Raw genomic sequence first — 25,973 nt, 5'->3', positions numbered from 1 at the left:
TTTATTCAAATGAGTGTGAAGTGGAGCTGACAAAAATTGCATTTTGAAAAAGATTGTATTTTTTACGTAGAAAATACGCTGGGCAGGCCACAAGCTCCCTGCTCTGCTCCATTTTGATGTATCTAGTTGTAGACAAATAGATCCATGTATGTCTTTGGTTTCCTCGTCTCAGCTGGCGTCTGGATCTAAACTGTACGGCTGAATGGCACCAATATTTATCGCCATTTTTGTTGCACCGCCGATGTTTGGTTGGGGGTGCGGGGGGGCCGTAAGCTGGCGGGAGAGAGTGTAAACAGATGGAAACTATGTCCTAGAAAATGACAGATTTTGTTTTTTTTATTATGGCTAAAAAAAAAACAACATAGTCTTATTTAAAAGACAAATGGGATAATTTTAAAATAGATGATCAGAGGGGGACTTTTAAGGCCCGTTCACACCGGGACAAATTTCGCCGACGATTTTCGCCGACGTTTAACGCCTCGTGACTAAACAAAGGGCACCAACGAGAGTGTGCACACCGACGCGAAAAAACGCCACGCGTCAAAGCGTCAAAAAAAAAAAAAAACGCCTCGGGTTTGTTTTTGTTTTTTGACGCCTCGCGTCGAAATCTATTCGACCAATGAGAATGGCGCTTTTGCACACGTGTCTGGAGCTTCTGAAGTTACAGTAAAACACAACTTGGGGGCGCTCAAAAACAAAACTGCCTTGCTGAGCACACATACCAGCGAAGAAGATAGACGCCAAGTAGTGTCTACACAGCCGCGAAGAAATATTGACGGACATTCTAAAATATCCCCGAACCAAGCACCAGTTGGAGATACTGGTGCTTGAAATATTCATGTTTTCTTTGTATTATTCTGACAAGCGCGTAAATACTTGCTCTCTTCATCTGAGTGAAAAGCGACTTTAAGAAGCGTAAAGTTGCGCAGCGCCACCTTGTGTACAGGAGTATTTCTGTTTACATTAAGCGCCATCTAATGTCAGGGAATGAAATTGCATGTTCGCTCGGCTCATCGTCAGCGAAAATCGCCTGGGTGTGAACACAAAAAATGTGGCGTAAAACGCTGGCGAATAACGCCTGGCGAATGTTCGTCCCGGTGTGTACGGGCCTTTAATGGTGGGATGGTAAGAGCATGAACTCATCCTGTAGGAATCTGAGGAGCTACTCCTCTAAATAAATGTTCTCTGTTCCGTTCTGGTTGTTTTGAAGTCATGTTCACATTTTGGTGAATTGCTTAGGTCCTGTCACTATCATATACATGTATTACTATACATTTTTGGCCCCCCTATGGTTTTCTTTAAAGACCACACCCATCCTTGTTTGTTAATAACGTGGCGAAAAACGCTGGCGAATAACGCCTGGCGAATATTCGTCCCGGTGTGTAAGGGCCTTTACACTTACAGAGGACTGGCCTGCAACACATGAGCCATTCTCCATCGGCCCTTGCAGTTTACAGTTGCTACTTGACACCTTAGAAGAAGCTATGGAGTGAGGAGACAGCTCCATTTCTCCTAAAAAGCAAGGCCCTTAGATTCCACACATGCTGTGAAGATTAGACAGCAACTGCGTGGAATTCCAAGCTCCATATGGTGACAAGGTGCTCACATTTCCCCTTGTTAGTTTTCCTTTCCATGCCAGCAGTTCCAGCACTTGCTCTGAAGCCAAAACAAAGAGTAAGCAGTAAGGAGGCCAAAAGTAGTGTGTAAAATTTTTTTTAACTATTGGTTAAAACTCCTCTCTTTGGCTGAACAAAAATGGACTTGTAGTAAGTAAAAAAAAAAAAAGTAAAAGCCAATAGAGGATTCATCTCATGGATTTTTGACTCATTTGAAGTATTAGACCACTGCTGTTCCAGCAAACAAAATCCCATCTATAGACTTGTGGAGATGCATGCAGTGAGTCGTCCTTTGGGCATCGTTTGTACGGTATTCTCCAGTTCAGTCCACAGGAGTCCATGGATTGGCCAATGAGCTCCCATTATGCAAATCCCTAAAGTTTACAGGAAAAGCCTCATGGTGACAGAAATCCCTTTTACCTGTGTGATTCCTAAGCAGTATCGAAGAGATTTAACAGCTTTGAGGGTTCACTGAGCTACTTTCCCTGAGTAGAACACTATCAGTAAAGGCAACAACACAACCAAACCCCCTATCGAGGCCTCTCAGGAGCAACATAAAAACGATTTTCTGCTCATCTACCATGAATTAGTGTAGGCTGTTACAGTCTGAGAAATTAGCCTGTAAATGTCTGAGTGCAAGGCTGTCATATCTCATCAAATCCGTTGTCATGCAAGCGAGCGCCAGTGAAGCATCAACCTCACACAATCACCCTAAACTGTTATCACCATAAAAAAAAAAAAAAAAAAAAATCAACATCACAGGCAGAAACCACTTTGATTAAAAAAAAAAAAAAACGTAGTCACGAAAAGCATCCAGCGGCCACAGCAAGATGGTTGGTCACACTAAAAACTAAGCAAAGGCTTATTATGACTGTGCGGCAAAGGGGAAAAAAATTACAGCTCTGACTGATTGTAACCCTAACAGCCCTATTAACGAAGCACGTTCCAGAGGCATGCAACAATTAAGGTGGCTCTGCCTGCCAGGGAGGACAATAAGACCCATGAGCAGCCAAATACCCATCAGTCAGAGCAGCCAAGCAGAAACCACAAAAAAGATGCAACTTCATGGAGGGGAAAATAACAGTGTAAACAAAACATCATATTAACCACAAGGATTCCACAACATGTTTACAGCTGCCTCATAATGAAACCAACCAAGGAGTAATATTGTACTTCCAAAAATAAGTGGGATACACTTGAGTAAATTGGATGTACAGTTAAAGCAATGGAGCATTGTTGAAATTTTGAATGCATCTGGCACAGAGAGAAAAAGGTTTTTTTGCACATGTGCTGTTTTCCGTGCAACTAACTCACACGTTTTTCCCCTTTGGTTTGTTAGGTAAATGTGGCATTAACGATTCTTTTATAGTTTTTTTTTACCGGTAAGCTGGAGTTTGCATATGATCACTTTCTTAATGCCTTCGTCACATGCACCTGTATGGGTGCTGCAGGTTTTTGGGTTGTCCACGCACGAGGAGGTTGTAGACAAGAGTGGCCCGTAGGTGTGTCTTGCAGTCCCCTTGTGGTTTGCGTGACCATCTTGGGGGACGCCATGAAAATTTTAGATTTGATTTTGATGTAAAATGGTTTATGTCAAGCAATCAAAGCAAGAAAAATGCACAAAATAATTCAATCAGCAGTAATACATTCATACAAAGAAGTCTCAAACTTAGGATAAGCAATGAAATTTGAAATGAAAGGTATGATTGTTGCGCATGTGATACGTGTATTATAATGCATTTGTACGGACAATATAAGTAAGAAACACTTGCGGCTTACAGGTGATGCTATCATGCGGTGCCCCTGCGGCACACTTATCCTTAGTGAGTTGCAAGCACTGGCTCTGTACTTAGTGTGCACAAATGTTGCACGTACAGAGTGTGCAGGTGATGCATAGGTGCTCACAGGAAGCCCACACAAACTACAATCTCACTGTCTAATCTCTTCATTTCCAACCGCCATGATCCAAACACGAAGCACGCAAGCACATCACTTGAATATCGCTAATGGTCCCTTTGCACAATGCACAGGTTATGGGAGAGTTAAAAAAAGAAAACTGAAAAATCCATACATGCCTGCATATGTGTTTTCGTCAACAGCAACAGAGAAAAAAGTGCACAACACAATTTTGCTCTACGAGCTCAGTGTGAGGTCTACGGTGCTAAAATTTCTTGTGGGCCACCTGCATGCCCTCCACAGGTTTGCCAATTTTTCACCTGCAGACTGCTCGTATCAACTAGTAAGGGTAGTTCTGACTAAGACACGTGTTATTTTTGAATGATTGTGGCCTAATTGTGCAGTTCTTTGTGTTCATCTTTGGTATTCCTTCTGAATTAATTTGCAGCAGATATTTTTCTTTTATTTCTACTCCACTTCTGTCTTCATGTGGAGTTGTTAACAGCTTTTTCTCTGTAATGCATCAGTATGTATAACTCCTGGTTTCCATTGGTTTAGTGTAAAATTATTGACCTTTACTTTTCTGGTGTCTTATGCCTTTGTGTGTTTAAGATTTTGTACTTTTTTTATACTGCAATGCTTCTAAAATGTTCTAGATTTTTGCAGTAAACAGCATTCAGTCATTGTGTGTTGTTACACTCCTGACACACTCGATCTCTCCATTCGAAACAGAAACGTGTTCAGTCACAATTACAGGTATGTCCACCCATGACGGATTCCTCCAGGTTCAAACCGCCTCCTCTGAGAGTTAACAGAAGCTTCAGCACTTCAGAGGAGGTGACCCACTTTACAGACTCCTAGCACAATGCTGCAGTGCTGCTGCTAGCAAAGTTCTCCACAGCTCAATTCATAGCCACTGTAGCATCAGCATTCAAGACATGCAGACACAAGGCGATGAAGAGCTGTTCCTATGAAAAACACTAAGAAAGAAACTCTTTCATTTATCCATCAGCTCCTCTATGCTGTCTGAGGCTGTCTGCAGTCAAAAAGTTTGCCTGTGTAGGGCCTGCACCCAACTCTCCCAAACCAGGGCAGGTCATTTACAGTCTGCTCGTGTTTGACTGCAAAGCAAACCTCAGAAATCTGGTGCTGTACCACCTAAGAATGATTTGAGCAACAACAGATTGGAAGACCATTCAAAACAATAAGTGCACCTTAAAGCACAGCTGCAGAAGAAAACAGAAGCGCTTGGCCAAGAGTTAACTAGGTTTATTGGAAAGAAACAACTGGGCTTGTTTCCTACAGAGACTGGAGGAGAATGCGACAGCAGCAGCTTGAGGCGCTGGCACTGCAGGAATCGGAGTGCAGGAGACAACACGCCAGCCATGCAGCCTGCAAGCGTCAGATAGAAGGAAGAGTATGGACGCCTGTAATATCAGATCCGTGTCTGTGCACATTCCCAGTGTGATTTTCACACCACAACGTGGCAGAAGACACGATTCCCTTCCCTTTGAAGGCAGTCCCGCAGCTTTCGCATCCAACTGACTTGGATGCGGCAATAACCATATTTCAGAGACACTGGATAAAGGAAATTAAGCCACTTGAAGGCTCTTTTACATTGCTAACATACCATGACATGGACTTTTAGAGTAGAGTTTTGATCACGGGCAAAACTAAAGCAACAGAATGCAGTAGAAATGGATTATTGTGTTATCTGGTTGGTACGGATTGGAGCGCACCAAGACATTAAATGGGAAAGGGAATGGATTTCAACTGAAGGTTGCAAGTTGGACACTTTTATTGTGCATCCTAAAAATGGAGCAGTCACTATTTAATTTAACTGGAAGTATTATCCCAGTTATTTTGTGATATAAAAAAAAACATACAAGAGATCTGAATCAAAGGGGCATTGTTTGTTAATTTTTATATTTTTTCCATCCAACTATTTATGTTTTCACCCCTCCTGATAAGACAAATAGGTTGGTTGAAGCCACATTTCCTCTGATGTTCACTGACCCAAAGTGTGAATGCATGCCGCATTTGCCAGCATTTTAATGCATCAAAAGCTCAGAAATGCATCAACTTCTTCAGGCTCCCCCTTGCTGGCACAAGCAATCAGTGCATGGCCGTGTCCTTCTGCATAACCACTGTGTAAAATACACAACCACCTGAAAGCCACAAAACTCCACATTATTTAAATTGGTTGAGGAAGTGGCAATGGCGACTTTTTTTCCTTTCCCTCACTAAGCAGTTTCTATTAAAAGCAGCCATATTAAGTATTTGGTGATTTTTTTTTTTTTGCAGCGTCAGTCCTAAAACACTCAATTCTAGCACAAAGAAAAAGAAAGGCGGTGGTTTGGAGACGTAAAAGTCTGGCTTTTGGAGTGCTCTGAACTCAGGAATGTCGATGCTTATGACCTCAAAAACACCCACAGTGCTACATTATGGCCTGGACAACAGAATCTGCAGTTGGCCACTCCCTTTTCTTCAGATTCAAAAGAGGCAAAGAACAAAACAAACCAAGAGTGGCTTTGATTGGATTACGCTTATTTTTCTGTAAAAGAAGATGTTGGAAAGAATTTGGGAACTCATGGAGGTCTGTGTCAACAGGACTTGTTTGTTTAACTTTAAGAACCTTACTGGGTTTAGGGCACTTTTTCTGCACATACTAAATCTAAGAAAGTTCAAAAGAAATAAACCCTTAGTGCAGTCGGTGACCAACCCAAGTTTTAAACTCAGCTTCTATTTTAATCTCTAGGAGTCTAGGAAAGCAGCTTGGTGACCAAAAGCAACGTGAAAGAAGCCACAGGGAAATAAACACCCATACAAGTGTAATGGTTAGATATTTTCCGAACAGCCTCTTAAGGAAAATATATGCTCTAACGCACTGGGGATTTTTTGGTTTTGTTTTAGAGGCAACAACTTCAAGTTTGAATATTCTCAGATGGGTTATTTTCTCCCTGCCACAAAGTCTAAAAGCGCAGCAGACTTTAAAGTTAAGAGGTTAAAAATGCCTATTCAGTTGTCTATTTGACGTCTAAAAAAAGGGGATAAAAGACAAGGGCTCCACTTGGCAGCAATGGTGACTGAGCCATTTGGCCTTGACCAACACGCTCCTCTTACATTTTAATCAAAAAACATAAAAACAAGTAACTACAGGTGGTAGCGAATCAATGTTTTCATTTGAAATCAATTCAAAACTGAGTGAACGTGGCAAAAAAAGAAAGAGTCGTTCAGTCTCTGCCCTGCCTCTGCACTAGGCCTGCACAATAAATTTATCATCGTCGGAATATCAGCCAGTGCAAACCGAAAAAGACAAGCGTAAATTGCGATAAATGGTTACCATAAATGTTTACACACATGCTAAAGAAATCTTATGGCAATTTGAAGTATTTAACAAATAAAATAGAGCCCTTTATGCATTTGACCAATTGGATGAACCCCTTTTTTGTAAGCGAGGGTCGTGTGGAGTACAATTTAAGCTATGTTGACTTTACATTACATAAAACTGTTGCTGTAAAATGTAAATTATGTATTGGTTGTTTTTTGTTTTGCTATTTTTCCATGCATTGCAAGTCATACTGCCATTTCAACACTGATCAATAATATCACACATTGCATGTTTTCCTCACATTCTGCACCCCTACTCTACACACTGCTGATGTGACAGAGAATAGAATTGGAGCTGAAAGAGAGTGAAGTGAATTGCCAAAAGTGGTCTTACTGGTCTGCAATTGAGTCCAGGCACATGTCTTTTGCTACCTTTCAGCTACACCTTCTTCACACACACACACACACAAACACACACACTGCTCTATTACTAGACTAAAAGCTTCCTTGGCTGGAGCAACAGAATACTGGCAGCTCTTAAAGGCTGTGACACGGGGCTGAGGTTGTACGCCATCCAAGCCAGTGCACTGTGTTAAGTACCGCACCTTCCAGGGATGGCTGGCACCTGTCCCTCCATTTCTACAGACCTGGCTGGCACAGATCAACGCTGCACTGCGCTCTACTTCACAGCCTATTACCCACTCCAAACAAATCATGTACTTGGGGGGCTCTATGCAAGACGGTATTTCTGTGGAGTACCATCAGCAAGCCCAGGATGTACATAAAATAGAGGTTAATTAGACTTCCCAGTGGAGCCACGTGGAATGTGGGAAGAGGAGCAGCATTTCATTGTTCATTGGCAGCACCTCTGGGAATGAGCTCAACAAAATTAAGAGATTATCATGAGATATGCAACTTTTTTTGTGCAGCCATACATAATAGTGCATGACAAGCAACAAAGCATTTACATGCCTATATTCCTAAAAGGGGACAAAAAATACAAACAAATAGAGAACGCCTGAAACTTGTCTGTTTTTCTGATATTCTGAAGTCTTTCAGCTAAACTTTTGCTACTGATCAGTATGGGGTTAGTGAAAGCAGCCCAACATTTCTTTCTCCTCAATCCTCATTAAGCATAACTCGTCACATTTTCTCTATGTACCAATGCTTTGGTTCCACCAAAAATGTTGTGTGCATTCTAACAGCATTCTATTGCCAGGAGGTCAGTAACGGGTAATATTTACTCCAAACACCCAAAAGGCTTTTTGAAGGACCTCTGAATGAGCATGAATCTATTACAGTTAGACAAACACCACACTGTTATTTAAATAGTCTTGAAGAAACCTTTAACTACCCTGTAACTAAATAATTTCAGTACTAGTTGTATTACTACTAATTGTAGTATTTAGTCAACCTAATGGATGAATCAATTTATATTCCTACGACCCAACCAGACCGATCTGTCTGAGACAGTTAATCAAATCGACATAGCTTTATACAATTGTTTCAAAAAGAAATAAATCAATTATATTGATATTGGAAAACATGACCATTTGGATTGAGATATGGTAGGTTTATTTTACAATAACGTCAAAACAACTAAGTGCATTACAGTGGACAACATGCGCGATACCATGAATCAAACTGTTCAAATAAATAGCTACAACCCAAGTAATAGTGCAGTTTAAAACACAAGTGTGGGGTTAAGTGATGGTTTGTGAATTTAAACAGATAAGTTGATATTTGTCAATAGTTTTGCAAAAGCTATAGAAACCCAAGGATTTTAAAAATATATATTATTCAGCTGAGTAATAATAAAATCCATTGTCACATGACTGTGTGATGTGGTCAATAAATCCACAGAGGAAAGCTGTCGGAGTGAATCATTAATCCCAAAAGGCAGCTAAGAACAGATGGTATGATGGTGAACGATCAATGCCCTCCTCGCCATCCTGAAGGCTTTCAGCCGCTGGCCAAGCTGCAGGAAGTGGGCTAATCCCTCCAAAGAAAGTTCTAGACTAAACAGAGAGCTTGCGATGTCTCCTGTTCTCCCAGACACCACTGTGAAATGTACTGAAGGGGGCTTAAAAAGAGGAAAAGGTGTAGGGAGCCACTTGGTCTCTTATTTTAGTTGAGCAAAGCTTTATGAGGACCTTAACCTTCCCCCCTCTGGGCCCCTGAAAGAAGTTCTCGTCTGCAGGAAAACTGGGTGGGGCCTTCATGAACTATACATAACAGTCAGGGAAACCCTAAAAAATGTCTCACAAACCTGACCACTGTGTAATTAAAAGCTGACACAATTACTATGTTTAAACTCAGAGTTCAGCAGCACTGGTACAAGATACTTAATCCTTCCAAGTGTAGCCTTTGTATTCTATACTCTCCATTCCAAAAGGAATTTAATGGCTTTAAAAATTACTCTTATCCAAAGGAAAAATATGAAACATGAAATATTATTTGTTTCCCTTAAACTGTTATAGTCTAGTTGTCATTTAAGGTACGAACTGCCCTGAATGGTTTCTTTTGTGAATGTTCTGAAACAGAAATCAGTAATCCTCAGCTTTGAAAACTGGTGTTGAAATCGAACCCAACAAGCAAACACACAAGTACAGTCCAAAAAGTTTTTTTTAGATAACTTTAAGAGCAAGAGGGCACTCATGCAAACCTTTGAACCTGCATGGTTTGACATTTATTTGGGAGCCTTAAGTTAAATCCATTTTAACACCTTATAAGAAATCTTATGCAATGTTAAACAGCGCCGAGCGGCTATATACATTGACATGTCAGCTCGGTAAAATACGAGATGATCTTCTAAACGTGCTTTTTATAATGTTACGGTTATTATGAAACACCTGTTCGCTCATCATTTGAATTTTAATCCGTGTGGTCAGTGCTTTTTCTGAACGAAGCCAGGATTAGCAGTATGCTAACACGGGCTAACAACATTAGCTTTGGGTGGTGCTGCTTGCTGGCTGCACGTAAACATGTAAGAATAACATCAGCCTTTATTTAGTCGGGACACGACTGGAAACACAAATCCACGTGATTGTTTGAATGTTTTCTAAGGACTGAGCGACATTTTTGCTTTGAAGCTCAAACCGCTGTGTGTGCTGACGATCCGAGCTGTGCTCAGACACACACTTTTAGACCCGGTTCTGAGTTCGGTTGCTTGTACCCCCCAGAGCTGCGGGACGGATCGCAGTCTTAAATCTCCCACACATACCGCTCATGTAACAAAGCACCCCCCCCCCCTTCCCCTTCCCCTCAAACACAAAGCTGTAAGTCCGCGCTCCGCCGGTCCACTTCACTAGTGAAGTGCGGGAGCGGACTACTTCTTTTATATTTTGTTTGTTACTTTTTTTGTTAAAGTCACTTCCCTCAGTTTATACTGGATCATCGTGGATTAGTCATTAGTTGGGAAATAAAATGAAAAAAGCAAAAAAATGAATAGCAGTTATATAAGAAAGGAAAATGTAAAAATACCCCCCAACCCCCCCCCGACGATGTCATCGTCCATCCCGATGGTTGACAGCAAACATTGTCAACGGCCAATTTAAGGGACATCGCCCAACCCTAGTAGAATGTGTACACGAGTATGCTACAGCGCTGAAGCAAAGGCTCTTGTCATTTGATGTAAAGGGTTATTGTGTTTTGAAGCATTAAAACCATTGACTATGAATGAGAACTGGATCAAAAGGAGTGCGACATCACCCATAGATAATGGTTTTCCCCCCATTCCAACAAAATGAAGTCAATTCAGTCACCATTCTTTCACAAAACAGACATCACCATGTTGGAACCAGACGTAGACAGTAAGCAGGAATCAGTCCGAGTCTACATCCCAATGATAACCACTCTCACCAAACAGGAGTAACTATATTAGAAGTCTAACGCTTACCATTTGAAAATGGGCTCAGGCTCGCTTTGAATGTTCGACGTAAGACCACAGACTTTTATTGAGGCATTTGAATAGTCAGTTTATGACTTTAATAACTTGCAGTAAAGAAAAATATGAAAAGAACTGAGATTTGCAAGAACTTTTTTTTTTTTTTTAAAAAGGTATCGGATCAAGATTTGATATTCTGAAAAATATAAGGACTGGATAATAGCGGCTTATTTTTATTTCTATTCTATTTCTATTTTAAGTCTATTTGTTTTCAGCTTTTTGGAACCAGCTGTTACAATTTGGAATGCGAGGGAGGGAGGGGTTACTCAGTCCAGTTCTCATGTTCAGTCATTGATTGAAACACAAAATCCTAATTTCCAAGGTTTAGTCAGCTAGATTGTGTCAGAAAACTATTTCTGTCTAAAACCCTGTACATACATTCCAACTGCAAAACAATCTTTTTGCATTAACTTTTATACAACACTGACAAACTGAAGAGGTGATACAAAAACAGCTCTCTCGAGATAATAAGCTGCCATCTCCTTAATGAACCACTTTGTCCTCCAAAGGTAGCAGGATGAATGAAGGCATCCATCTCCAGCCGCCCAAATTACTGGCACTCACCTTTTTCTAATTCCATCAGCGTGATGATGAAAGCAGAAAGCGCATTATGGCTCTCGCCAGTGGTCGGACAGTGAGGGAGCAGGTGCAGGCCTGCATCGGTCACACTGTCAGCCAGCCAAATGGATTGGGACAGATGGAGGGGGGAAGCCAAGGCAGAGGAGATGGGGGAGCTCTGATGTGCCAAAGGCTGACAAGCATAGACCTTTGGTCGTCCACAGAACATAATCACAGGGTAAACACTAAAAACCAGGGGTCGAGTCATTTCAGTGATCCATACCAAAATTATATATCATTTATACACAGCTGCAAGGGATTTTTAGCCCAGTTGTTAAATCTAGCTTTGTCTATTAATCAAATAATCCCAATCATCAAGGATAATTGCCATCTTTTAAACATGATCACTTTAATTTATTTGTATCTGTGAAGAATTCTAATAGGAAAAAGCTATCAAATACAAAGAGGATTCAGTGTTTTCTACGTTTAAAATTCTCTGACGCTTCATGCGAGTCTGCCGAAGACATTTTTATTTGATGAAATAGGCAGGAATTTGATTTCCTCTCTTTCAATCTTGTTTTGATTTTTGATATATGCCAAGGTAACACTGTTGTTAAATAAATTGCAAGCCAACTGAGGTAATCAAAGAGGATAAAAGAGGCATATTTTTAGAAGTATACATTTTTTTAAGGTTGGCAGTAATTGGAAATTACTCAGTGCACTCTGATAAAAATGCCCCGGGATCATGATGGTGGAAGTTATCACTTGGACATCCATGTACAGTGGGGCAAAAAGTATTAGACACCGATTCTGCAAGTTGTCCCATCTCCCTCCACAGATTCTTTTTTGGGTTAAGGTCCAGAGACTGGCAAAACCACTGCAGAAGCTTGACATACTTCTTACATAGCCACTTCTTTGGCCATTGATGTGTTTGGGATCATTGGGATCATGTTCTTTTCTGTTTACATTATTGCACAGCACTTCAGGTCTGCACAGAAAATTTGAGTGCTCTATAAATAAAGTTGGTGTGGTAAGGTATTGTCACGATGGAAGATCCAGTATTACTTCATCCTCAATGATCTCACTGATGGAAGGAGGTTTTTGCCCAGAATCTCACCAAACATGGCCCCAGTCATCTGTTCCTTAATAAGGATCAGTGGTTATGTCCCCTTTGCAGAAAAGCAGTCCCAAACCATGATGTTTCCACTTCTGTGATCACAGCTCCTTGCCTATTGTAGACTGTTCACCTGGACAAGACGGATGAACCAATCTTGTCTCTGTTGTCCTTAGACAGCTCTTTAGTCTTGTCCATGTTAGAAAGGTTGCGTCTCATTATTTAAGGGTTTGTAAAGGTGTATTTTATTCAGATAACCAGTTCAAAACAGATGCCATTACTACAAGTAAGGAGTGGACGACAGAAGAGCTTTTTAACAAAAAAGAAAAGGGTCTGTGAGAGACGGAATTCTTGCATGTTTGTAGGAGGTTAATACTTGTCTTCTACACCAATATACAAATACATTATTTAAGAAGAAAAAAATCATACAATAGAATTTCCTTGATTTTATTTTTTTACATTCTGTCTTTTGCAGTTGAAGTGTATCTACATTACAGACCTCCATCTTCTTTTAAATAGGACAACCTGCCAATTCAACGACTGACAAAAACCTTTTGCCTAACCTTACTTGTAAAATGTTATGTCACTACAAACCATATTAGTCAATCAATGTAAAATATGAGTGGTGTAAATGATGAGTGGGTTGAAGGATGCTGTGACATAAGCATGGTGGGCATGGAAAGTATGGATGGACTGTGATGAAAAGCCCATTTGGCATCAATGGTCACCAGAAGGGCAGCCCAACAGGCTCAAAAGTCTTCCAAGACAGCCTCGACATGGATTTAGAAGAACATTTTGGACACTTGCAAACCCTCACCCAGCCCCCATGCACTCATAGACTCTTTACAGCTATTGAACGCTCTTGTTTCCGGTCATTGGCATACTTGAATGGCCACCCCCTCCCCAAACAATAGCACTCCTCTTGCTCCACATGTCTTCAAATATTGATTTGTGCATCATTTTCTGCAGGCATACACAGAGAGCCTGGGGAAGGGAATAAGGGGAAAAAAAGGAGACAGGCAGCGACTTTGGAGCTGTCGTACAAAAACACCCCCACAGAAAGGAGTCTGACAGCTATTTAATTTAAGCAAGAAATGAAACGGCATGGGGGGGGCTGGATCTGAAACCCCTGTTTGCTGTCAGGGATCTGGCAGTAACCTGCAGTCTCAAGACAAGACCTCCTCTAGTCTTCGGCTGAATCGCGTATAAATTATTTTGTATTTCAGACAGATTCGTCGACATGGCAAAGGAAAAGAAACGTCAGGTTTTGCAAGGCTGTGGCAAGATGATGACTGCTGGATTATTCATAATGTTTTTTCCCGTTATCCCTCATGACAAATCTGGTATTCTATTTTCATGAACCACTGATGCTACAGCTTTCGTGATGAGACAAAATGAATAAATAAATAAATAAATAAATAAAATAAAAAAGTTTACAAGGGGTGAAAGGAGTAATCAACTTAATCAATTAAATGATCCAAACAGTGAAAAGTTGTAAATCAAATCACCCTATTCCATTAAAAACGTCATTTCAAATAAATAAAAAAATTGATGCTACTGATAGCAGAAAATACCATTTGGATTGAGGCACAGCAAAGTTGTTTTTTCTATACCATAAAAACTATCAAGTGTATCACAGCGGACAACGCATTTGATAAGAGCAAAAACTGATCAAGCCATCATTACAGTCCAATGTGTGGAAACACTACATTTTGCAAAGACATTTGACCACACAGTGTGGTAGAAAGTTCTAATAATCTTCTGTTTGTATTCTTTTGATTTGGAAAAACAACATTGGGTTGAACTTATGAAACTAACATTTAAATGAATTTGCCAATAACTTGTCACAATAACACAATAACACACAGGTTGAATTTTTGGCTAAAGATGTCCTGGATCGACTTTAGGTGAATCAGATCAAATTGGATCGTTCAAAATGAACCAATATCAACCATGAATCCTATCTGCAACCACCAATTATGATTTCAATCGAATCGTTGAAATGAATCGTTAGAGGGCTAGCTAGAACTGGTTCAGTTTTAGTGCTACTGCCCCTTCACTATGACCTGATGGCACAGCAGCATCTCAGAATTTCAACTGCCATCAATATGTCTCTGCATAGACGTTATATAAGCCCACAGAAATCTTTGAGGACACACAGAATACAGCTACAGATGTACTGTAAAGAAATCAAACCATAAATCCGTTTCTGTTCCATGCTGACATCAAAGGAAGAATTAAAACCACAGTTTTGGAGCTGACATCCCTAGCTTATAGCTTTGGTGTGACTTTGACAAATGGTGACTGCCGCATCGAGCCAGCAGAAGAATGTATACCACAGTTCAAAAAGTCAGCGGCCAAGTTAAAATAACGCCAACTACCTAAATTTTGCCAGGGGTCCCGCACACAAGGGGGCAACCTTTTGGACCCATTCTGGAATGCGTTTCAAGAGTCACATGCTCTCTACGCTCTGTGTCTTTGAAAACACACCAGCAAGTCTTTCCTCCACTTGAATTCATCTGCTCACACCTATCAGCACACTTGAGTGCAGGCTTTAAACTTAGCTTGATGGAAATTGAATCTGTGAAAGATTGAAGTAGAAAAAAAAAAACACACTCTCTCATTGGTTCCTCCGCTTATCAGGTGGCACTATATCCAGCGAGGACAATGATTAACCCATCATTATCAGAGGAATGAGGGGGGCTGACAGTATAGTATTGTCAGCCAAACAAGGGCAGGGTCACTCCACCCATCCTCCAAAAAAAAAAAATAATAATAAAAGCAGGGATGAGGATAAGTTGGCATAGTTCAGCATTACTTCATTTTTTTAAGGTTTGTTTCTTTGTTTCTGCTCATCCGATCGCTGCCAAGCTTGGTGGGAACACAGTGTTGAGGTAGTGTAGGCTGCCTGTGGATGAGCTTCAAATACAGGAAGTGCTTGCATTAATGTATGCACATCAGGCTTTGGTACCCACACACCCACACAGACACAGTTACACACTCACTACAGCTAACAAAAGCACATTCCTCTGGTATCTGTGCAAGTGCTGGGACAAAAACAGTGTAATGTCATGTCTCTCACACAATTGGTACTACAGTCCATGAGCAATAAATCCCGCTGCTGGCTCAAGGGATAATTAGGGACAAACTTTCAATTCTTCACAGCCTTTCATTTAATCACAGAATCATCAACTTAAATACTTAAATCTCTAACTTTTTTTTTGTTTTCTTGTCTAGAAAGTTTAACCATAAGTGAAATGGTCATTCAGTCCTTTCAAATGAATGGTGCTTAATGTTTGTGATGCACGACATGTGTTGGACCTGCCTTCACGCTCAGACTAAATATTTGTGCACAAACATTACAAACACGTTCTGACTGATCTCGTGCAGGACACTGACAAATCCAATCAGCTCTAAATCTCAGACAAAACTGAGGAGAAAACAAACAAAACTCAAGTCACAGATTCAGCTGTTGTAATGAGAGAAATTACAGCACCAATTTACGCAAAAAAATGAGGATTTTTAGGAGTTAGAGGCTCAAACAGCAGAAGAGGACACCACAGTTGCACTAACCTGTTTCACTTCAGCGGGCATGGTCTAAGAATCCCCCCTTCCGATCCCGAAAAAGAGAGAAATAATAAAATAAAATAAAAAGATTTTAAAAACAAAAAAGCAAATCCAGAAAATGCTGTAACGTTTATGTTCCGTTCGTGGGGAAAAAAGTTATCCACTCCCACCTCTCTGCCTCTCGTGGACTCACGTTTAACGTGTTTATTTACGTGGAGTTTTCTCTCTGTGTGGCAGAGCGGCAGCAGCTCAGGCGAAGGCGGCCATCCTCTGCTCACGGACGTCGAGCTGCACGAGCGTAAAACGGGAAGCTGCCGGAAGTGCCACCGTGCACTTCAAAATAAAGCTATGTTCACAGAGTCTGTTAAAGATCCACTCGATAAAAGGTGTTTTTGTTGTTTTAACATGTTCTTGTGACAATTTTCTGATGAGGAGGACTTATCTGAAGAAAATTAAGTTAATAATTGCGTTTCTGAGTATTTCATTATTTATATTGTGAATCAGTAGCAGATCAAAAAATGCTGTTTGTAAATGATTGCATTTGGTGGATAACTAGTGATATTTACTCAAGTAACCACAAGAAGTATGGCACTGTGCTTTTGACAATTCCTGAACAGTTATATTTTGAAAAACTTGTAAATATCTATTTATGAGGCTGTACTGGCCTCACCCTTTTTTTCATTCTACAAGGACTTTCATTTTTTAAGAAAAATAGTAAACCATCAAAATGTTATTTTATTTTCATTATTAACAAATATGAGAATTTTTGTAATTTGTTTTACACTAATGCCAGCCTTTTACTTCTGCTTTGGGATAGAAGTAAAGCTTTTCCTACGTAAAGACAATTTTGGCCTTCTTCCCTGTAATTTTTGGAAGAATTGAGCTGCAATTTTTGCTCAACTGTAATGTTTCTGATGATTTGATAGAAACTGAGAATCAAATTCATAAAGCTCTTTCAAAGTTTCTGCATGTTGTTTTTAGTTTTCCTAAATGTTTGTAAAATTCAATAAGTTAATCAAGAAAGCAATAGTTGTAGTCCAACAATGCTGGGGAACCTTTTTGATGGTTTTCAGTCCCAAATATAATCCTATATGTTTAATATCAAGCTGGGAGTCATTGATTCCCATTTTTTTGTGTCTTCTGTATGCCTCAACTGTGGATTCAAACCCAGAGTCTCATACAGGCTTGCTCAGCCATTCACTCTTTGAGGAGAATTGTAGATGGATTAAAGATCAAAGTACAGCGCTTCCCTTGTGGATTGGCTAAGGCTACAACTAAAGTCTGAACAGGAGTAATATCAAATATCACCAAGTGGATCAATCTGGATCAATCAACACATTGACCCATCACATAGATACAATTCTGCCCTTATCAAAAAGTAGTCTATTGTAGTGTACTACAAGTATACTTAGACTATACTAAAAGTTATGCAGTATACAGGCAGTAGTTGGCCTTCTTGCCTCACAGCAAGAAGGCCCCCGGTTCAAGTCCTGGCTGGGGGACCAGAAACACCATTGGGGGACCTTTCTGTGTGGAGTTTGAGTGTTCTCCCCGTGCATGTGTAGGTTCTCTCCGGGGACTCCGGCTTCCTCCCACCATCCAAAAACCTGCTTCATAGGTTAATTGGTCACTCTAAATTGTCCCTTGCGTGAATGCGAGCATGTATAAGTGGGTGATTTGTGAACCTGCGACATCCTGGTGACTTGTCCAGGATGTCCTGTGCCTTCTCCCATGAGTGGCCAGGATAGGCTCCGGCAGCCCCGTTACCCCGAAATGGCCAAAACGGCTTAGAAGATATATATACCGGTATATATAGAGAGAGAGGGAGAGAAAGAGAACAGCAAAATAGGCCCAGTTTTCCTTTGGAAAACATTGCTTCAAATATGTGAAACCTCAAAAATCCCATCATCCATTTTCTTTACCTGCTTCATCCAAAGAGGTTTCATGTTTTTTCCTCCCCCTAATGATTATGGGGCAAGGGGAAAGTACACCCTAACAGTCTGTAGGATCATTACAAGGCCACATACAAAGAGTCAATCACATCCTCAAGTTCACGTCTTGGGTGCAAATTTAGAGTCAGAACTAAGCCTGCAAAATGTGAATCTTGATTGTTGAGTTTTTGAAAGAAACTCATTCATCGGGGGAAAAAATGGAAGTTTCAAATAGACATGAACTCCAGCTGGGTTTTGAACCGACAACCTTATCGCTGCGAGACAGCTCCTTTATTGTGAAATTTCTGCATCTCCCCTGTAGTATAAAATAGAGAGACAAAAAGACCAGTCTGAAATGCACTTTTTTTTCGGTCAAAACTAAAATGCCTTTACTTTGAAAGGAAATTAATTTTGCAGACATTGTAATTCTGGCAGTGTGAGGCTGGTTTGACAGAGTCTAAAAAGCACGTTGCTTTGTCTTTGTAGAGATGCTTGAGTTCAGAGGGATGAAAGATGATGCAGAAAGGCGGAATCTTCCCTTTTTCAAAAAAATATCTAATTTTAAAAAAAAAAGAAAAGGGGAATTCCTGAAGATAGCTACACATTCATTTTCTAAAGAAAAGAACTTGGACAGAAAGTGAACAAAAACATTCAGTACTGGGGAAAATTGAAGAGAACGGGGGTGTTAATAGAAAGAAGGGTTCCCAGACTGCCTCCAGAGTTAGAAAAGTAGCAGCTCTCTCTTCCTCTCATTGGGTCAATGTCTCTCGCTCTATCTTCGGCATCAGTAGGGTGGAACCAGTTCCCTCCTTGCTCTCCAGCTGCTTCTGTCTGTCAGCCTGTCGTCCCTCCCCCTTTTTGGCTAGGACGAAGGGAAAGAGTAGAAAAATAAAAGTGGAATGGGGCAGCTGAGGGATGAGGGGGGGGGGGGGCAGGCGCACAACAAAAGTTGCCTCTATTCAAGTGGAGGCATCCTATAGGCTACTCTGCACATTTTTACACCCTATACACACACGCACCTCCTTTTCCCAAGCTCTTTGTGCCACTTCTCCCACTGCACTTGATACAAGGGAGGAGCTTTAGAATCCACATTCAAATATCTATGACTGTGACCAAGACTGACTAGGAATGTTAATCTAATAACGTCCATGGAGGCTTAACTGAAGAGTCCTTAGAAAGAAAGAAAAAGGATGATTGGGCTAAAACAGAAAAAGAAAGAAGAGGGAAATGGCTGAGGTTTCACATTCCAGTAGCTTAGCAGTGCTGTTTTATACCTCAGAATGTTAGTGCTCCATTTATTCTTAATAAAAGCCCTGGCTCAAACAGGCACCATTACATTTAGATCTTATACTCTGAACAATAGAATCAGGAAATACACCAACGTGACTCTAGAAAATTGGTTAAGAAAAAACAAGTCACATACCATAGGCTGCAGTAGTTGTTTTTACGAGATTTGCTACATCAAATTCTGTTTGAGCGACTTTCATACCCCTGTTTAAAAATCCATTTGGTGCTTTGGAATTCCCCTGGGAACAAATGAGGAAGGCAGCACTACTCTTCACTTTATCATTAATTCTTAACTCACGCACTAATTCAGTTTTTTCTAGTGTTCTGCTTATTGATTTACCAACAAATCTACATGATATGTAGATAATGCTTACCACTAAATCAGAAAAAAACATATTTTCTAAGGTTTTTAAGAATATCTTTAAGTATTAATAAACACATGATTATTTTCTTTGTTTGTCTTTAAAGACCCTCTCCGGTGAAAATCGTGTTTTTAACTTGTTTGTGTGGCATTTCTCTGATGATGGAGAATATATCTCAACAAATTTAACCTTAAAATTTCATTTCTGAGTATTTATTTGCGAATCAGGAGCAGAAACGAAGCAAAAAAATGCAGTTTAAAGAAGATTGTATGTGTTACGTAAAAAAAAAAAACACTGGATGGGCCACAAGCTCACTGCTCCTCTCCATTCTGATGCATCTAGTTGCAGAAAAATAGATCCCCGTATATCTTTGCTTTTGCCGTCTGAGCTGGTATCTGACTCAAAACGGTATGGCTGGATAGCTCTGATTTTTTCACTCATACTTTTGCACTTGTAATGTTAGGTTAGGGGTGTGAGGAGCTGTAAGATAGCAAAAAAGTTTGTAAACGGAGAGCTCTCATCAAAGGGAAGGGGTTGCATGGGTGATGATCAGAGTGGGACTTTAAAAGAGTGTCATGCTTGCAGTATAGATATCTATTATATTGGATTATATAATAATAATTCCATTTAGGATTTCTCCCAATTGCTACTTTATAGTTTCACTATGTTTGTATCTGGTAATGCATTAAGCCATGTAACAAAAACACGAAACACAGCAGATTATATCTTTTATGTTTCTCTCATTTTCACATGTCTGATGTTTTTTTTTCTAGTAGCACATAAAGAACATATGTATCTTTAAAAAATTAATAAAACACCCAAAATAAAGTTATGAAGGGGAAAAAAAATCCTAGTCCTAGTCCTTTCACAAGGCAATGTGTCTAAATAGACTGAATAATTTCTCTGTCTCTGTGGAGAAAAAGTCAGCAGAGTCAGCAGGATGTGTCTGGAACTATAACGGAGCTGCTAATGGCACAAATTAAAGTCTAGTTACGAGCATATTTATTAGAATCCATTCTGTTAAGCACACGTCTGTCTCAAAAACATATGAGCACCTGTCCGCGATGGATGTTTAATACTTTAATGCTCCCACATGATATTCCTTGGAATAATTTAATCTTTTTCGTAACTGCTATTCAGTTTGTTTAGGTTTAGGTGAAATATAGAAGAGCAATTAAAATGTTCTCCTTTTCTGCTTTTAGGAACATCAATTTAAAACACATCAATTCAAATATGCAGAGATATGAAAGAGAAGACCATATGTTTTTATGAGCACTAATTGTGTGAAAAAGTCCATCACAACAGCTTCATATATTAAAAGAATTCACTTTTTTTGGCGTTCAAAGCACAGTAAGGGGGACTGTGGATAATTGACATTATTGTTGGCATTTTCTGCAATCTTAATTTCTTTCTTGAATATGATTTACTTGCTTTTATAACTGAACCTTTTAATATGGAAAATTTCTAAAAGGCATCACACCACCTTTATTGAATTTGTCTCCTTGACTCCTAGTGCCAGACTTAGCTTGTATGCGCTGAAACAGATGGTAGAAAGGTTAATGTTCAACAACACAGCACAGTCACGCACCTCCAGTGAAGCTACATCTGTTAACATCCGTTTCTCTCTTATGCCTTCCCATAAGGATGAAAGAACAAAGAAAACAAATGAAAAGAATATTTAAAAAATGTTATTATAGCCTGCAGATTCAAAGAAGTCCTCCATGAAAATTTACATTCCCAGCAGCACCTTCAGTTTGAATTACACATTTTTTGCAAAGAATACACATATTTATTATAGAGCCTTTAACAAAGTGGCAGAGTTACAGAGGGGAATGGGGGAGACTGCCCCCCAACAAAAATCTTTGCCCCCCAATTTTAGACTCAATACCAGTATCATCATGGACAAACGTTGAAAAAAATCAACAAATATTGAAAAAATCATCAATACAAGCGCCTTAAAGCATAAATAATAGCACCTCAGCTAAAAGAACTGCTGTTTTAACATTAGTAATAACTGTCACTGTAAGAAACTGTTTGAAATACCTGTTTTTGATCTATCCTTTCCCTTGTAATGGCCTTCCACTCTCCTGTTCTTATTTGCCACCTTACCAAAAACCTCTGCCCCCTCCCGACCCCCCTTTTAAAAGGTTGTAGCTGTGCCGCTGCATTAACTTTAAGATGAGTTCAGCAATGCTCTTAAACAACATAAAAGGATTTTTTAAAGCAGACCTATCATGGCTTTCATTTACAAACTAACATTTTTCTGGAGTCTCAATGAAAAAATATTGTTTTGACACCTCAAACTCAAACACCTTTTTAAACCATATATATATATATATATATATATATATATATATATATATATATATATATATATATATATATATATATATATATATATATATATATATATATATATATATATATATCAATTGGGAGTAGCTGACTCTACTCACCACTCAATGGTAGGTACAAAAAAAACTACTCTCTGCTTCTTTAAAAGTGAAAATCTTATTATTTTGAAGTAACTCTTAAAGCAAGTTATCGTATTAGATACCCCACTGTACCTCGCCTGAAGGTTCAGAAAAGCACAGATGGCATATTGTGCTCACAATACCACAAATCCAATGGAAAGAAAAACATAGGATTGACAGATTAACTCCTACTTATGCTTCTCTTACTGTTGTATGGCCACAAATCATCTGTCCGGTTCGTTAAAATAGATGAAACATTTCCCTACAGATACAGAAAAATGTTAGCAATGTTTCTATTGTTTTATTAGAGATTGGTTCACACCCACTTTTACCCAGTCTGTGGCTGATGGTAGAAACATTGCTTCTCATTTTCATAGAATGACAAATCTCACATGGAAACATTGTTCTTTGAAAATGTAACTAATGTCGATGTTCATTAGGACCGGAGAAGTGTCTGTAACTTTTGACACTAACTACTAATTGACCAAAACCCAGGCAGACCCACAAAGTCCTACTTTAACACTTGGAAAAATACACTTTGTTTATGTTTTCGTGTCCTTTAAACCATTCATATAAAAGATGTAGCTCTTAAATATTTACAATAGCTAAAATTGACTGTTATATTTTTATATACATTATAATGTTAACTTTGTTTACTTTTATAAGTCCTTTATCAATAAAATAGCCTTGTGTCAAAAAAGATCCTTCTGCTGGTGTAAGAAAGCAAGAAAATGCAATTTTCTATAATTATGACTATTATTATTAAATATTAATCCATACAAACAGCTTTACTTTAAAAAATCTATGTATGTAAATGCAATTCCATATTTAAAGAATTTTTGTCTCTAAACAGTAACTAGATACTGTTGGGCAGCAGAAGATAAGAATATGGGCTTTAAACATATTCTACTAACAATAGATGAAAGCTTTTATCATTATTTTGTTCAGATACCTGACATATTTAAAGTCCAAAATTAAATTACACAACTTGATTAACTAAAACAAATGAACTAAAGCTATAAATTCAATATTGATTTAAATTTTAAGTATGAAGGAGAAATGGACACAATGTTACCGTCTGCTGAGGCCCAAAAAACACTAACCACATTATAATTATGATCATGTTTTATTTTTTACTTTAAAATAGTTTGTCAGCAAAGGACAAGAGCACGATATATTGAAAAGCTTTGTTTTGCTAAAAGACAATTTGGGCTTAATTTAGTCAAATGAAGCCCTGCTTGATCACCATCATTGCAGGATTGTAGCAAGACAAATTTGAAAACAGATTTGTCTGTTTTTTTTCTTATTCTTCTTTTAGTTTTGGACACTTGGAGGTTCTAGCACTCTGCAAGTCTTTGCTTTTCAATCCATCACACTTTTAACCTTGATTTGAGTTTTACACACACTTTGCCTCTGTGATTAAATCAACTTTTTTCTCAGATAAAGGCAGTCAACTGGCAGCTGATTCTCAGCCTCCCCTGTCAGGCTGTAAACTAACAGATTTCCATCCCTGTAAGTCTGTTGATGTCAGTTTAAAGACATGATATGTCTCGTTCATTAATGCTAATTTTTCTGCCAAATTTACCACCAATCCTGTCTTGTGGTGATGGTAGATGATAGAGTTAGAGATGGATTCCTAAACCTGCAGGGTAATTTGGGGAAAATACTTAAATATCTTTGCTACTTAGAGTTTTTTCAGTTTAGATTTTATTTGAATAAAGCAGGCTGCCAATTAAAAATACTAAATAGTCAAAATATAAAGAATAACTTATTTTTTCAGTACAATCATTGCTACTCTTTTAAACTATAGAGTTTGATTTGGCAGTCTGCTTACTACAACAAGCATTTTTAAACAGTCCGACATTTTCTTTTTTTCTTATCAATTGGGCGCTGGGGACCTTTTTTTAACTCTTCACCCCATTTAAATCATCAATAAATAAAGACAACTTTCCATCTTGGCTTAAACTTAAGACAAAATGTGATTCTTAAATGAAAAGAATGAAAGCAATCTTGCAATACAAAACTGCAAAGGCTTGCCAAATCCACGCTACGTTGTCAGTCTGCCCAGATCTGCAGCGTTCATAAGCCTGAGGCCATGCCAAGCTTTATCTCATCAGTAACTCAAAGTAAAATGTCTACAGATAGTTTTGACTTTATCGCTAGACTGTGTAGGAATGGAAAAGGTGAAACTATTGTTGTTTTAAAGACCCACAATAATATTTCTTTGTTTTTAACATGTTCTTGTGACATTTTCCCATTATGGATGACATATAATGAAATTTGAGATAAAAATAGCAGTATTTTTGAGTATTTCTTTATTTAAATCGTTGCGAATCAGAAGCAGACAAAAAACCGTCGTTGGCAAAAGCTTGTACTACATACAAACTACAATCAGCATGGCACAAGCTCCCTGCTCTGCTCCATTCTGATGTATCAAATTGTAGACGACTAGATTGATGTACGTCTATGTTTTCCTGGTTTGAGCTGGCATCTGGCTCAAAATTCTATGGCTGGATAGTTCAAATATTACTCCCCATTTTGGTTGCACCGGTAATGTTAGCTTGGAGTTGTGGGGCTGTAAGCTAGCAGGAGAGAGTGTAAACAAAGGCATGATAGAATATCAGTGCAGGCTTACTCTGCACCAACGTTCCCGCAGAAGCAAATTTCTGACAAACTACTGCAGAAACCAAGTCCAAGAAACAGACACAGGATTTTTGATTTTGGCTAAAACGGCATAATCATAATTAAAAGATCACCGGAGATGCTTTACAATAGATCAAAAGACGATTGGAGTGGGACTTTTTAAAAAAATGCTAATTATTTAATTTTATATTTATTTCTTTTTGTTGATTCTTCCATCTGATCTGTTTCCTTAAATAATTTTTTCTTCCAAAAAAGGAAAAGAATGACACAATAGCAAAACAGATGAGTATTTATAATTTACAACAAATACTTGCTACTGAAGTGACAAGAACACAAACTCTCTGTTTCAGTGCCTTGGACAATAATTTGAAGGAGCTGTGAATTTATGCATGGAAGATACCCAGAAATGCTTCTGTTTCTCATTACATCATCTTTTATGTGCTTGTATGTCATGCAGTAAAAAAGCCAAACAGGTATGTTGGACTCATAAAGATAATGAAGTCAAGGCTTTGATTTTTGCCACCAATACAAAGACTGGTTTTCATTTGTTGTCTCTCAGCTGAGGTGCTTGAGCTTAAAGCTGTTTTTAGTTGTCCTGCTGGACACTGAAAGGGGCGAGGTCACATTCCTTTAATGACTTGAGGGGTCTTGTGAAAAGGAAGAAGAGCTATATTGTAAACACATGTGGTGGACCTCAGTTTCTGATTTAATCAACCAATTCAAACATCTGTTTAATGTGGTTTTCTTTAAAAAACAATATTAAAGTCTATGTCATCATGGACTGTTTAAAGATTCTCCACTCCTCTCAGAAATTTAAAGGCCTCATTCAGATAATTTCTGATCCATTGTGAAAGTGTTCCCAGTGGTCTTCTAATTATAATTATGCGAATTTTAAAACCTGTGCTGTTTTCTAGGACATAGTTTCTGCAGAGCGGCAGGAGTTCATTAGAAATCGCCTCTTTTAACAGCGGGACTGTTAAAAGCCTTCCCATTATCACCCAGAAGTGAGAGCTCTCTGTTTACACGCCCTCTCCCTAAAATACCTATATTTTTTTCTTTATGTACATCATCAGAAAAATGTATAGACAAACATGTTTAGGCTTTTAATGTGTATAATCACCTATTGGATTGTGATCAATACCTTCAGCCAGAAAGACATGAAGTCTAAAAACACTGGGAATGATTTGAAAGATGACATTTAACTAAAGAAAAGTACCTTTCCTTAAAAATGTTCCCTTTATCTTTTCAT

The 25,973-nt window shown here is 38.9% G+C and overlaps 1 protein-coding gene across 15 annotated transcripts in view; it reads right to left on the bottom strand.

The window, feature by feature from the left end:
• The window catches only part of arvcf (ARVCF, delta catenin family member), a 265,429-nt gene that overhangs the window by 119,667 nt on the left and 119,789 nt on the right, over nucleotides 1-25,973 (bottom strand). For 2 of the 15 annotated variants that reach the window (XM_023958701.1, XM_023958704.1), the window contains exon 1: nucleotides 16,034-16,309. The exons of 10 other annotated variants lie outside the window; for them this stretch is intronic. In XM_023958701.1, the coding sequence (XP_023814469.1) occupies nucleotides 16,034-16,054 (21 nt within the window). In that variant the 5' untranslated portion in view covers nucleotides 16,055-16,309. Of the gene's footprint in view, nucleotides 1-11,352; nucleotides 11,454-16,033; nucleotides 16,310-25,973 lie in introns of those variants that run through there. 3 more of the 15 variants (XM_023958702.1, XM_023958703.1, XM_023958706.1) reach the window with 3 other exon arrangements.

Source organism: Oryzias latipes, chromosome 9, assembly GCF_002234675.1.
Source record: "Oryzias latipes chromosome 9, ASM223467v1".
Lineage (NCBI taxonomy): Eukaryota > Metazoa > Chordata > Actinopteri > Beloniformes > Adrianichthyidae > Oryzias > Oryzias latipes.
This window is presented reverse-complemented; position numbering and strand designations above follow the sequence as displayed.